Source organism: Diceros bicornis, chromosome 26 (assembly GCF_020826845.1).
Source record: "Diceros bicornis minor isolate mBicDic1 chromosome 26, mDicBic1.mat.cur, whole genome shotgun sequence".
In the NCBI taxonomy this organism is placed as follows: Eukaryota; Metazoa; Chordata; class Mammalia; order Perissodactyla; family Rhinocerotidae; genus Diceros; species Diceros bicornis.
In genome coordinates, this window is record NC_080765.1 from 30,595,460 (window position 1) to 30,608,941 (window position 13,482).

At 34.2% G+C, this 13,482-nt stretch overlaps 1 protein-coding gene across 1 annotated transcript in view; it reads left to right on the top strand.

The window, feature by feature from the left end:
* The window catches only part of LOC131422011 (phospholipid-transporting ATPase ABCA3-like), a 206,546-nt gene that overhangs the window by 40,429 nt on the left and 152,635 nt on the right, over window positions 1-13,482 (top strand). Inside the window, 1 exon segment of the mRNA XM_058568871.1 lies at window positions 3,302-3,439. Coding sequence (XP_058424854.1) covers window positions 3,302-3,439 — 138 coding nt within the window.

Consider the following 13,482-nt stretch of genomic DNA (forward strand, 5'->3'; position numbering starts at 1 on the left):
CCTAGTGAGTAGAGGATTAGATATTTCCCATACCTGTATTCTCACCACCTGCTTCCTTTCAATGGTTAGACCAATTTACTTAGAGTAGGAGATAATCTGCACCTTGCTCTCCATGCTCCCTTACCATTACTGGATAATATATGGTACAAAAAGATATTCTGAGCAAGTGTGATAAAATGCACTTACTGTGACCTCATTTTTGAGTATTTCCACTTTGTCCCTACTTCTTGAACACTAGCATTTTAAAAGAGTTTTTCTTCTAAATCCTGGAGATTCAAATCATATATAATTTTGCTGCAAAATAGAATCCCTGAACATATGCGACAGCTTTCTCCATCTTACAAAGTAAACCAAGCCAAAGTATTTACAAGTTCTTATAGTGCCTCATTTCTTTTTTTCATTTTTAAATTTTTAATTCAGATGAAGTTTATATAACTTAAAATTAACCATTTTAAAGTGAATAAGCCAGCAGCATTTAGTACATCTACAGTGTACATTCACATACCTAGTTCCAAAATATTTCATCACCCAAAAATGAAACCCTATACCCATTAAGAAGTCACATCCCATTTTGCCCTGTCCCAAGCCCCTAGCAACCACTAATCAGCTTTCTTTTTCTATGGATTTACCTCTTCTGGATGTTTCATGTAAATAGAATCATACAGTATGTGACCATTTCTGTCTGGTTTCTTTCACTTAACTTTGTTTTTGAGATTTATCCATGTTATAGTATATATCAGTACTTCATTGTTTTTGATTGCTGAATAATATTTCATTGCACAGTCATGCACAACATAACAGTGTTTTGGTCAACAATGGACCGCATATACGATGGTGGTTCCATAAGATTAGCACCATATAGCCTAGGTCTGTAGTAGGCTGTACCATGTAGGTTTGTGTAAGTACACTCCATGATGTTTACATAACAAAATCGCCTAATGACACATTTCTCAGAGCATATCCCCATCATTAAGCAACACATGACTGTACATATAAAGAGTAATTCCTGTATCTGTTAATCTATAGTTGGACATATAGGACATCTTTTGGCTATTTGAATAGTGCTACTATGAATATTTATGTACAAATATGTGTTTGAATACCTGTTTCAGTTCTTTTGGAAATATACCTAGCAGTGGAATTGCTAGTTCGTGTGGTAATTCTATGTTTAATGTTTTCAGGAACCACCAAACTGTTTTCCACAGTGGCTGAACCATTTGCATTTCCACAAGCAATGTACCAGGATTCCAATTTCTCCACATCCTCACAAATACTTGTTATTCTCCTTTTTTCTTTTATTATAGCCATCCTTGTAGGTATAAAGTGGTATCTTGTGGTTTTGATTTGCACTTGCCTAATGACTAATCATGTTGAGATCTTTTCATGGGCTGTTGGCCATTTATATATATTATTTAGAGAAATGTCTGTTCAAGTCCTGTGCCAATTTTAATTGGGTTGTTTGTCTTTCTATATATTCTGGACACTAGACACTTATCAGACATATGATTTGCAAATATTTTCTCCCATTCTGTAGGTTGTCTTTTCACTCTCTTAATAGTGTCCTTTCATGCACAAAAGTGTTTAATTTTGATTAAATCCAATTTATCAGTTTTCTTTTGTTGCTTGTGAATTTAATGTCATATCTAAGAAGCCATGGTCAAATCCAAGGTCATGAAGATTTATCCCCATGTTTTCTTCCAAGAGTTTGATGATTTTATCTCTTATATTTAGATCATTGATCAATTTTGAGTTAATTTTTATATAGTGTGAGGTAAGGATCCAACTTCATTCTTTTGCATGTGGATATCCTATTGTCCCACCACCACTCTTTGAAAAGACTATTTTTCCCCCATTGAATGGCCTTAGCACCCTTGATGAAATCAGTTGGCCATAGATGCATGAATTTATTTCTGGTCCCTCAATTTTATTCCATTGGCGTATGTACATATCCTTATGCCAGTACCACACTGTTTTGATTACTGTAGTTTTATAGTAAGTTTTGAAATCTGAAAGTGTGAGTCATCTAACTTTGTTCTTCTTTGCCAAGATTGTTTTGGCTGTTAGGAGGCCCTTGCAGTTCTGTATGAACTTGAGGATCAGCTTTTCTATTTTTGCAAAAATGACCATTGGAATTTTTATAGGGATTACATTGAATCTGTTGATTGCCATATTAAAAATATTGTCTTCTAGTCCATGAACTTTCTATTTATATGTGTTTAAATTTTTTCAGCAAGCTTTTATAGTTTTCAGTGTGAGTCTTTCACCTCTTTGGTTAACTTTATTCCTAAGTACTTTACTCTTTCGGATGCTATTGTGAATGGAATTATTAATTTTCTTTTTGGATTGTTCATTGCTGGCGTATAAAAACACAACTGAGTTTTGCATGTTGATTTCCTACCCAGCATCTTTGCTGAATTTGTTTATTAGGTCTAGTAGTATATGTCAGGGGAAGATTCTTTGGGCTTTTGTATATATAGAGTCATGTCATCTTCAAATATAGCTAGTTTTACTTCTTCCTTTCCAATTTGAATGCCTTTTATTTCTTTTTCTTGCCTCATTGCTCTGGCTAAAACTCCTAGTACAGTGGTGAATAGCAGGGATTAAAGCAGGCATCTTTGTCTTGTTCTTGATTTTAGAGGAAAAGCTTTGTCTTTCACCATAGGGTATGATGTTGGCTATGGGGTTTTTTTTCATAAATGCCCTTTATTATTTTGAGAAAGTTCTCTTCTATTCCTAGTTTTCTGGGTGTTTTTATCATGAAACATTTTGTCAAAGACTTGCTCTGTATCATTTGAAATCATCATGTGGCTTTTTTCCATTTGTTCTCTTGATGTGATGTATTGCACTGATTCATTTTCATGTGTTGAACCACCCCAGAATTCCTGGGATATATCCTACTTTGTCATGACATATAATCCTTTTGATATGCTATTGGATTCAATTTGCTAGTATTTTGTTGAAGATTTTTGCATCTATATTCATAAGGGATATTGGTTTGTAGTTTTTTTCCTTGTGATATCTTTGTGTGGCTTTGGTGTCAGGATAATGCTGAGCTTACAGAATGAGTTAGGAAATGTTTCTTTCTCTTATACTTTTTGGAAGGCTTGGAGAAAGATTGTTGTTAAATTCTTGTTTAAATGTTTGGTAGAATTCAACATTTGAAGCCATGTAGTCCTGTACTTTTCTTTTAGGGGGGTTTTGATCACTGATTCAGTCACTTTACTTGTTATAGGTCTATTCAGATGGAATGCTTCATTTCTTAGTGCTTATTTTGGTAATTACATTTTGGCTTTCTTTGTAGCGCTCGTATTGGTTTGGCCAACCACAAATGAGAAGGGAAAAAGAAGAAATGAAAGGCTGCAGTGGAACTGAAAACAAGTATTTTGAGGCCGAACCTACTAATTTGGTCGCAGGTATCCAGATCAAACATTTGCACAAGGTATTGTTTCAAAGGTCTCTTTTTCCTGCAAAGACTGAAAGCCATATACTGTGCATTGGAATTGTTTGTAACTGGCCATTCCAAGATATCAAATGAGATGCTTAATAAAGAGTCACAATCACTGTAGTTCTAATTTAAGAAGCATTAACAGAACATATAATTATAGGTATATCTTTACAAATATGTTCTTATTTGATCCATCCATTATGCTTCCATTTAATCTCCTCTTTTGGGTTTGGCAACAAGTGATAATTGAATTTTGTAACAAATTCTGTGAAGAAGATAAACTTGATGATGAAATAGTAACATTTGGGGGTGGCTGGAGAAGAAAGCACTAAATGTAGTTCAAGGAAAATCTGTCAGAAGAGATGACCTTTGAGCTGAGACCTAAAGAATGAGAAGAGCCAATTATTTGAAAAGCTACGAGAATAACACCCAAGTAGGCAAATAGCAAATTTGAAGACCCTGAGGTGAGAAAGATCTTCATGTGTTTGAGAAACAGAAAGAAGACCAATATATGTGGAGGCAAAACATCAAGGCAAAAGAAATGATAGTAAATGGCTTTATTGGGAAGCCATTGATTGGTTCAAAGCACTGCAGGAATATGATATATGTTTTTTAAAGATCATTTTGACTAAAGTGTGGAAAATGGAGTGTTGGAGAATGGAGAGTTTACAAGGAGAATTGTGGGAAAAAGAAGACCATATGGAAGACTTTCCATAAGAAATATTGATAATTGGACGAGGGTCGTGGCAGTATATATGAAGAGAAAAGGACAGATCCAAGATATTTTCCACAGAGCTGAGAATATTGTGGGATAGGTGGGCATTGAAGGAAAAGGAGGAAACTAGAATGATTCCTAGATGACAAAGTAGAGCAACTGAATGTTAAATAACACAGACTCTTGCTTTTCTTACCAAGTTTTAGTAGATTTTCTTAAATAAATGTTTCTTCATTTGCTGTATGCCCTTAGGACAATTCTTGGAGACTTTGAGTTGTTTTTTGTTTTGCTTTTCAATTTTCACCAGCTTTTCTTGTTTCACTGGGGAGTGGGTCTGTACAACTCTTCATGCTGATTTCCCAGAAGTGAAACTCTCTATTATCCTTTCTTATGGATTCAATTTTCTTAAATTTTGTTAGAATGTTTGGTTAATGATGGATATTGGTCTATTATTTTCATTTCTTGTAAAGTATTACTCTAGTTTTGATATCAGGATAATGCTTAGCCTCATTGAGTGAGTTGGGAGTTGGGAAGTGTTTCTTCCTTTTTACTTTTCCAGGAGAGCTTTTGTACAGCTTGTATTATTTAGTTTATAATCACTTGGGGGATTTTCCAGAGATCATTTTGTTGTTAATTTCTAATTTAACTCTGATTATGGTCAGAGAAGACACTTTCTATGACTTGAATCCTTCTAAATTTATTGATTTTTATTTTATGGCTCAGACTGTCATCTGTCTAGATAAATGTTATATGAGTACTTGAAAATAATGTGTAATCTGCTGTTTGGTAAAGTGATACATAAATGTCAATTAAGTCAAGTTAGTTGGTAGTTCTTCAAGTATTCTATATCCTTACTGACTCTACATATTCTAACAATTCTTGAGAGAAAAGTATTGAAGTCTTTGAAAACAACTGTGCATTTTTCTATTTCTCTTTGTAGGTCCATCACTTTTTGCCTCATATATTTTGAATCTCTGTTATTGGGTACATAAACATTTAGGAATATTATATCATCTTGAAAAGTTTCTCTCTTTATCATTATAAAATGACATTTTTTATCCTTGGCAATATTCTTCACTCTTAAATCTACTTTGACTAATGTTAATATAGCCACACCACTTATCTTTTTTTGTTGTTATTGAATTCTATTTTATTGTAATAACACTAAGACTTACAAGGTATCAGTTTGGTTCAGTGAAAATATTAAATTCAAACATTTTTATGAATGTTTATATAAATTATCATGTTTGAAAAAAGCAATATTAACTAGGCAATATCCATGTGTTTTTCTAAACCACTCTGTTGAGATTTGATTAACAAACAAGGAATCATACATTTTTAATGTATACAATTTGATGTGTTTGGAAATAAGTATATACCCATGAAACCATTATCAAAATCAATGCCATAACTTATCCATCACTTCCAAAAGTTCCCTTCTGCCCTCTTTATTTATTATTATTTTTGTGTGTGTGATAAGAACACTTAACATAAGATCTACCCTCTTAGAAAATTTTTAAACATATAATACAGTATTGTTAACCATGGGCGTGATTTGTACAGTAGATCTTTAGGACCTATTCATCTTGCATAACTGAAACTCTGTATACTTTAATAAATACTTGCCATATTCCCTACCCCCAGCCCCTGGTGACTACATCCTACTTTCTGCTTATATGAGGTTGACTATTTTAGATTCCTTACGTATGTGATATCATGTGGTATTTGTCCTTCTGTCTGGCTTATTTCAGTTAACATAATGTCCTCAAATTCATCCATATTATCACAAATGTCAGTATTCCTTCTTTTTGAAGGCTGATAATATTCCACTGTATTTATATACCACATTTTCTTTATCCTTTCATCCATGGCTGAACATTTGGGTTTCTTCCATATCTTGGCTATTGTGAATAATGCTTCAGTGAACATGGGAGTGTAGATATCTTTGAGACAGTGATTTTATTCCATTTGGATATATTCTCAGAAGTAGGATTGCTGGATCATATGGTAATTCTGTTTTTAACAGAGGAATCTCCATATTGTTTTCCATAGTGGCTGTACCAATTTATATTCCCAGCAACAGTGCATAAGAGTTCCCTTTTCTCCATATCCTTACCATCAGTAATTTTTTGAATTTTTAATAATAATAATAATTTTTAATAATAATAATAGCAATCTAACAGGTGTGAGGTGATATCTTATTGTGATTTTTATCTGCATTTCCCTGATGATTAGTGATGTTGAGCACCTTTTCATATACCCATTGGCCATTCATAAGTCTTCTTCAAGAAATGTCTATTCAGTTTCTTGACCTGTTTTTAACTGGGTCATTTGTTTTGTGTTATTAAATGGTAGGAGCTCCTTATACATTTTGGATATTAACTCTTTTATCCCATATATGGCTTGCAAATATTTTCTCCTTTTCTGTAGATTACCTTATTATTTTGTTGACTGTTTCCTTTGGTGTCTTCAGAGTCTTTTGTGGCACCATATAAATTTTAGGATTGCTTTTTCCATTTCTGTAAAAAATGCCAATAAGATTTTGATAGATATTGATTTGAATCACTAGGCTATTTGCGTAGTATGGACATTTTAGCAATATTAATTCCTCCAATCCATTAATACAGGATGTCTTTCACCATTTATTTGTATCTGCTTTAATTTTTTTAATCAATGTTTCATAGTTTTCAGTATACAAGTCTGTCAACTCCTGGATTAAGTTTATTTGTAACTATTTTATTGTTATTGATGCTATGGTAAATGGGATTGTTTTCTTAATTTCCTTTTTGGATAGTTCATATTTTGTCTATAGAAAGACAATGATTTTTGTATGTTGATTTTTTATCCTGCAACTTTGATGAATTCATTTATTAGTTCTAAGAGTTCTTTTGTGAAGTCTTTAGGATTTTCTACATATAAGATCATGTCATCTACAAATAGAGATAAGTTTACTTCTTCCTTTCTGATTTGGATGCCATTTAATTCTTGTTCACGTTTGATTTCTCTGGCTAAGACTTTCAGTACTATGTAGAATAGAAAGGATAAAAGTGAACATTCTTTCCATGTTACAGATCTTAGAGGAAAAGCTTTCAGTTTGTCACCATTGGGTATGATGTTAACTATGGCCTTTTCATTTATGGTCTTTATTGTTTTGAGGTAAGTTCCTTCTATAGCCAATTTGTTGAGAGTTTTTATCATGAAAGGATGGTGCCTTTTGTCAAATGCTTTTTCTACAACTATTGGGATGATCGTGTAATTTTTTTCCTTCGTTCTGTTAATGTGATATATCTCATTGAATGATTTGCATATGTTGAATCATCCGTGAATCCGAGGGATAAATTACATTAGCCTTTTAATATGTACATGATCCTTTTAATATGCTGTTGAATTCAGTTATCTAATTTTTATTGAGCACTTTTGCATCTATGTTCATCAGAGATATTGGCCCCTACTTTTTTTTCTTGAGGTGTCTGACTTTGGTAGCAAGGTAATGCTGGCCTCCATTAAGTAAGTTTGGAAGTATTCCATTGTTTTGTGTCAGTCGCAGCCTATTGATAGTGATGCTATCAGCTAGGAATGTCTGGGGGCACCATTTGGGTCCATCCTACTTGTGGCGAGCCCCCATAGACATTTCCCCAGATGGAGCCAGTGTTGTGGCTGGACCATGCCTTGTGGTTCTTATTAAATCATAATAAGATGCACCTAAACATCAACCATCAGGAGACTTTGAAAAAAGTAAGATTTATTACTCACAGTACTGGAGGGTACATGGCACACTGGGGGTCGCAGAGTGAGGTTGCAGGTGGAGAGGGAAAGAGCATGGACCTGGGGTTCTGCCTTTACTGGGGTTGAGGGTTGGGTGCCTATGGTTTTGTGGGTTCTCTCTTTACTGGTGAATTTAAAACATAAGAGTGGGAATTAAAGTGACAGAAGGAAAATGCAGGGTCACTCCAGTGGTCAGTTATCTGTGTCACCCAGGGCTTTCTAAAAGGGGAATTGCAGGGATGGGGCAACCTGGCTCTTTATCTAGTTGTGTAACTGGCAATATGTTTATTCGAGATGAGTGTCTTTGAAATGGATGTCTTGGCAATCAAAAGCTTAATGCTTGAGGGGCCAGCCCAGTGGCATAGCGGTTAAGTTCGCTTGCTCCACTTCGGCAGCCCAGGATTCGCAGGTTCGGATCCCAGGGCGGACCGACCCACTGCTTGTCAAGCTATGCTGTGGCAGCATCCCATATAAAGTAGAGGAAGATGGACATGCATGTTAGCCCAGAGCCAATCTTCCTTAGCAAAAAGAGGAGGAATGGCAACAGATGTTAGCTCAGGGCTAATCTTCCTCACACACAAAAAAAATGCTTAATGCTTGCAAGTCTGTACATCAAGACCAAGTGTGTATTTGTACTGTCAAATGAGTGTGGCAGATGAGTGAAAAAAAATGTTAACACACTGTTGAATTTTTTGTTTCTTTTTTTAATTGTTTGTACCAGGGCTGAAAACCTCAATTAATGTTCATGGCAGTAGGGAAGTTTTCAAGGTCTACATTCTTCCTAATAAACTACTGGAAGACAAAAAATATTACATTATGGTCAAAAAAGCTAATTGTCAGGAACTTACCTTGCATCCATATTCTTCTGTTTTGGGAATAGTTTAAGAAGTATTGGCATTAATGTTTCTTTAAATCTATGGTAGAATTCACCTATGAGGTCATCTCATCTTAGACTTTTATTGTTGGGGGTTTTTTCATTACTGATTCAGTCTCCTTAATTGTTATTGGCCTGTGGAAGCTTTCTATTTCTTCTTGATTCAGTCTTCGTAGATTGTATGTTTCTAGGAGTTTATCCCTTTCTTCTTCTTATCCAGTTTATTGGTGTCTGATTGTTCATAATAGTCCCTTATGATCTTTTTTATTTCCATAATATCAGTTATAGTGTCTCCTCTTCCACTTCTGAATTTATTTGAATTTTATCTCTTTTTTTTAGGTATTATAGCCTAGCGTTTCTCAGTGTTGTTTATCTTGTCAAAAAACTAACTCTTAGTTTCATCAATTTTTTTTCTTGTTTTTCTATTCCCTATTTCACTTATTTCTGCTCTGATCTTCCTTCTGCTGACTTTGGGCTTAGTATGTTCTTTGTATAGTTCTTTGAGGTATAAAGTTAGGTGGTTTATTTGAGGACTTTTTTTAAAAAGTAGGTGATTATCACTATAAAATTCCCTTTTAGTACTACTCTGCTGCATCCAATAAGTTTTGGTATAGTGTGTTATGTTGTACATTTTCATTTGTCTTGATATATTTTCAAATATCCTTTTTGATTTCTTCTTTGATCCATGTTTATTCGATGGTGTGTTGTTTAATTTCCATATATTTGTGAGTTTGCCCGTTTTACTTTTGTTACTGATTTCTAGTGTCATTCCATTGTGATTGGAAAAAATACTTGGAATTATTTCAGTCTTCTTAAATTTTTTAAGACTTGTTTTTTGACCCAACGTGATTTATCCTAGAGAATGTTCCTTGTACACTTGAGAAGAATGGATGTTCTCCTGCTGTTGGGTGAAATGTTCAGTGTCTGTCTGTCGGGTCCATTTTGTCTACAGTGTTATTCAAGTCTGCTGTTTCCTTATTGATTGATTTTTTTCTCTGGCTGTTTTTTATTTAAGCTGGGATATTGAAGTGTCCTATTATTAGGACTATTTCTTCCTTCAGTTCTGTCAGTATATACATTATATATTTAGATGCTCTGATGTTGGTTGCATATAAATTTATAATTGTTATATCTTCTTGATGGATTGACCCTTTTATCATTATAAAATGACCTCCTTTCTCTTGTGATCGTGTTTGATTTAAAGTCTATTTGTCTGCCATAAGTATAGCCACTCATACTTTCTTGGTTACAATTATCATGGAATATCTTTTTCCATGCCTTCACTTTCAGCTGATGTGTGTCCTCAAATCTAAAGTGAGTGTCTTGTAGACAGCATATATTTGGACTTTGTTTTTTTTAATCAATTTAGCTACTCTATATCTTTTGAGTGATGAGTTTAATCCCATTTATATTTAAAGTAATTATTGACAGGTAGGGACTTACTATTGCCACTTTTATTGTTTATCTGTTTTGTAGTTTTGTTCCTTTCTTGCTGTCTTCCTTTGTGATTTGATGATTTTTTTGTAGTGATATACTTTGATTCTTTTTGTGTGTGTGTGAGGAAGATCAGCCCTGAACTAACATGATTCTTTTTTTAAAATCTTTTTTGTATCTTCTCTAGGTTTTTCTTTGTGCTTAACATGAGACTTTCATAAAACTTATAACAGTCTATTTTAATCTGATAACTCAATTTCAGTTGCTCAATTTCAATTGAATTAAAAAACTCTACACTTTTACTCTCCTCCACACACACATTAAATTATGTATGTCAGAATTTACTTCTTTTTATATTATGTATCCATTGACCATTTTGGGGGGTTATAGTTAATCTTAATATTTTTTCTTTTGACTTTTATACTAGGGTTAAACATGATTTATATTCCACCCTTACAGTATTACATTATGCTGTATTTATCTATGTTTTTACCTTTACCTGTGAGATTTATACTTTAATATACTTTTGTGTTACTGTTTAGCCTCCTTCATTTTAACTTGGGGAAATCCCTTTAGCATTTCTTGTAAGGCAGGTCTAGTGGTGATCAACTCCCTCACTTTTTTGTGTGTGGGAAATCTTTATCTCTCCGTTCGTTTTAAAGGACATTTTTGTTTGGAGATAGCATTCTTGGATGGCAGTTTTTTTCATTCAGTACTTGGAATGTATTATCCCATACTTTCCTGGCCTGCAAAATTTCTACTGAAATCCACTTATAGTCTTATAAAAGTTCCCTTTTAAATGACAATTCACTTTTTTGTTGCTGCTTTCAAAATTCTCTCTTTGTCTTTCACAGCTTAATTTTAATATGTCTCAATGTAGAACTCCTTGAGTTTAACTTATTTGGAATACTTTGGGCTTCATAAATCTTCCTCTTTGTCTCTATTCCTTCTGGGATTTTTATACTGTATGTACTGATTTCTTAATTATCCTGTATATCCTGTAGGCTTTCTTCACTATTTTCCATTCTTTTTTTCATTTTATCCTTTAGACTGGATAATTTTTAATTACCTATATTCAAGTTCACTGATCTTCTTCTCCTCCTCCTCCTCCTCCTCCCCCTCCCCCTCCCCCTCCTTCCCCTCCCCCCTCTCCTCCCCCCGCCATTGTCGTCGTCGTCGTCTTCTAGTTTTTACAACATTGTGGTGAAATTTTAGTTGTACGTTATTGTTTGTCAGTCACCATATAAACTCCTCCCTTCATCCCTTGTGCCCGCCCCCAACCTCCTTGCCCCTGGTAACCACCAAACCGTTCTCTCTGTCCATGTGTTAGTTTATCTTCCACATATGAGTGAAATCATGTGGTGTTTGTCTTTCTCTGGCTTATTTCACTTAACATAATACTCTCTAGGTCCATCCATGTTGTTGCAAATGGGACGATTTTGTCTGTTTTATGGCTGAGTAGTATTCCATTGTATATATATACCACATCTTTAACTGATTCTTCTTCTTGATGAAGTCTGCTGTTGATGCTCTCTATTGAATTTTCCATTCATTCATTGGATTCTTCAGCTCCACGATTTTGTTTTGTTCTTTTTTGTGGTTTCTGTCTCTGTTGAACTTCACATTTTGTTCATTTTTTGTTTTCCTGATTTCCTTTAGTTGTCTATTTGTGTTCTCGTATAGCTCCCTGGGCTTCTTTAAGATAATTATGTTGAATTCTTTTTCAGGCAGTTTATAGATCTCTCTTTCTTTTGGTTTGATTACTGGAGTTTTATTTATTTATTTCATTATTATTATTTTACAGTTTCAAGCAATCACAATTGTTAATTTCACTACCAATTTGGAGTGGAGTTTTATTTTATTCCTTTTGTGGTTCCTTATTTTGTTCCTTTCTGTTGTTCTCTGCACATTTGAAGAGGCAGTCACCTCTTCTGTTCCTTGTGGACCATCAGCAAGAAGAGCCCTTTCTCAGTGCCTGCCCAGAAATCTTGGGCAGGCTAGTTGGTGGGGACCATGGGCAGGCCAGATGGCAGGGTCCTTAGATGGGCTGGCTAGCAGAGTCCATGTGTGGGCAGACACCTGGGTCCACAGGAAGACTGTCCTGGTGCCAGAGTCTGCAGATGGTTAGGCATGGTTCCAGGGTCATGGGCAGGCCTGGTGCCAAGGTCTACAGGTGAACCTGGTCCACTTCTCTTTTAGTTCATGTTTGCCTGCTATATTTTTTTCCATCCTTTTGCAATTAACCTATTTGTGTCTTCATATTTGAAGGGCATTTTTTGTATACGTATATGCATAAATATAGTTTGTTCGTGCTTTTTATCCAATCTGATCATCTCTGCCTTTTAATTGGGGTGTTCAAGTCATTTACATTTAATGTGATTATTGATAGTAGTAGTATGGTTTATATTTATCATCCCACTATTTGATTTCTGTTTGTACTATATATTCTTTGTTCTCCTTCTCCTCTTTTTCTGCCTTTTCTTGAATTAATTGATTATTTTTCTGAGATTCCATTTTATCTGCCTTTTTTGTATTGACTATAACTTTTTGTTTTGCTGTTTTAGTGGTTTCTCTTTCATATATTGTACAACTTTAACTTATTGCAGTCTGCTTTCAAATGATATTTTACTATTTTGTATATAATATAAGAACCTTACATTAGTTATACTTTTATTTTTACACTCAGAACCTTCATGCTATTGTTGTCATGCATTTTACTTATACATAAGTTATAAAACCTACAATATATTTTTATCACTGTGCTTAATTTTCAGTTATATATTAAGGAAATTGAAAAGAATGTGATATGTAGTTACCAATGTAGTTAATATTTTCAGTGCTCTCCATTCCTTTGTTTATATCTAGATTTTCATCTGGTATCATTTTCCTTCTGCCCGATAGACTAGCTTTCACATTTCTTTTAGTGCAGGTCTGCTAGTGATTAATTCTTTTAGATTTTCTATGTCTAAAATAGTCTTTATTTTGTCTTCACTTTTGAAAGATATTGTCACTGGATATAGAATGTTAGGTTTAGGGTGTTGCTCCACTGTCTTTTCACATACGTTGTTTCCAATAAAATATCTGCTTTCACTTTTGTCTTTTTTTCCTGCATGTACAGTTCTCTCTTTTTGTCACCTTTCAAGGTATTTCTTTAGCAGTGGTGTTTTTTTGCAGTTTGATGATGATCTTCCTTGGGGGTAGTTTCCTTCTTGATCTTTGGGTCTGTTGAGCTTCTTGAATGTGTAGGTT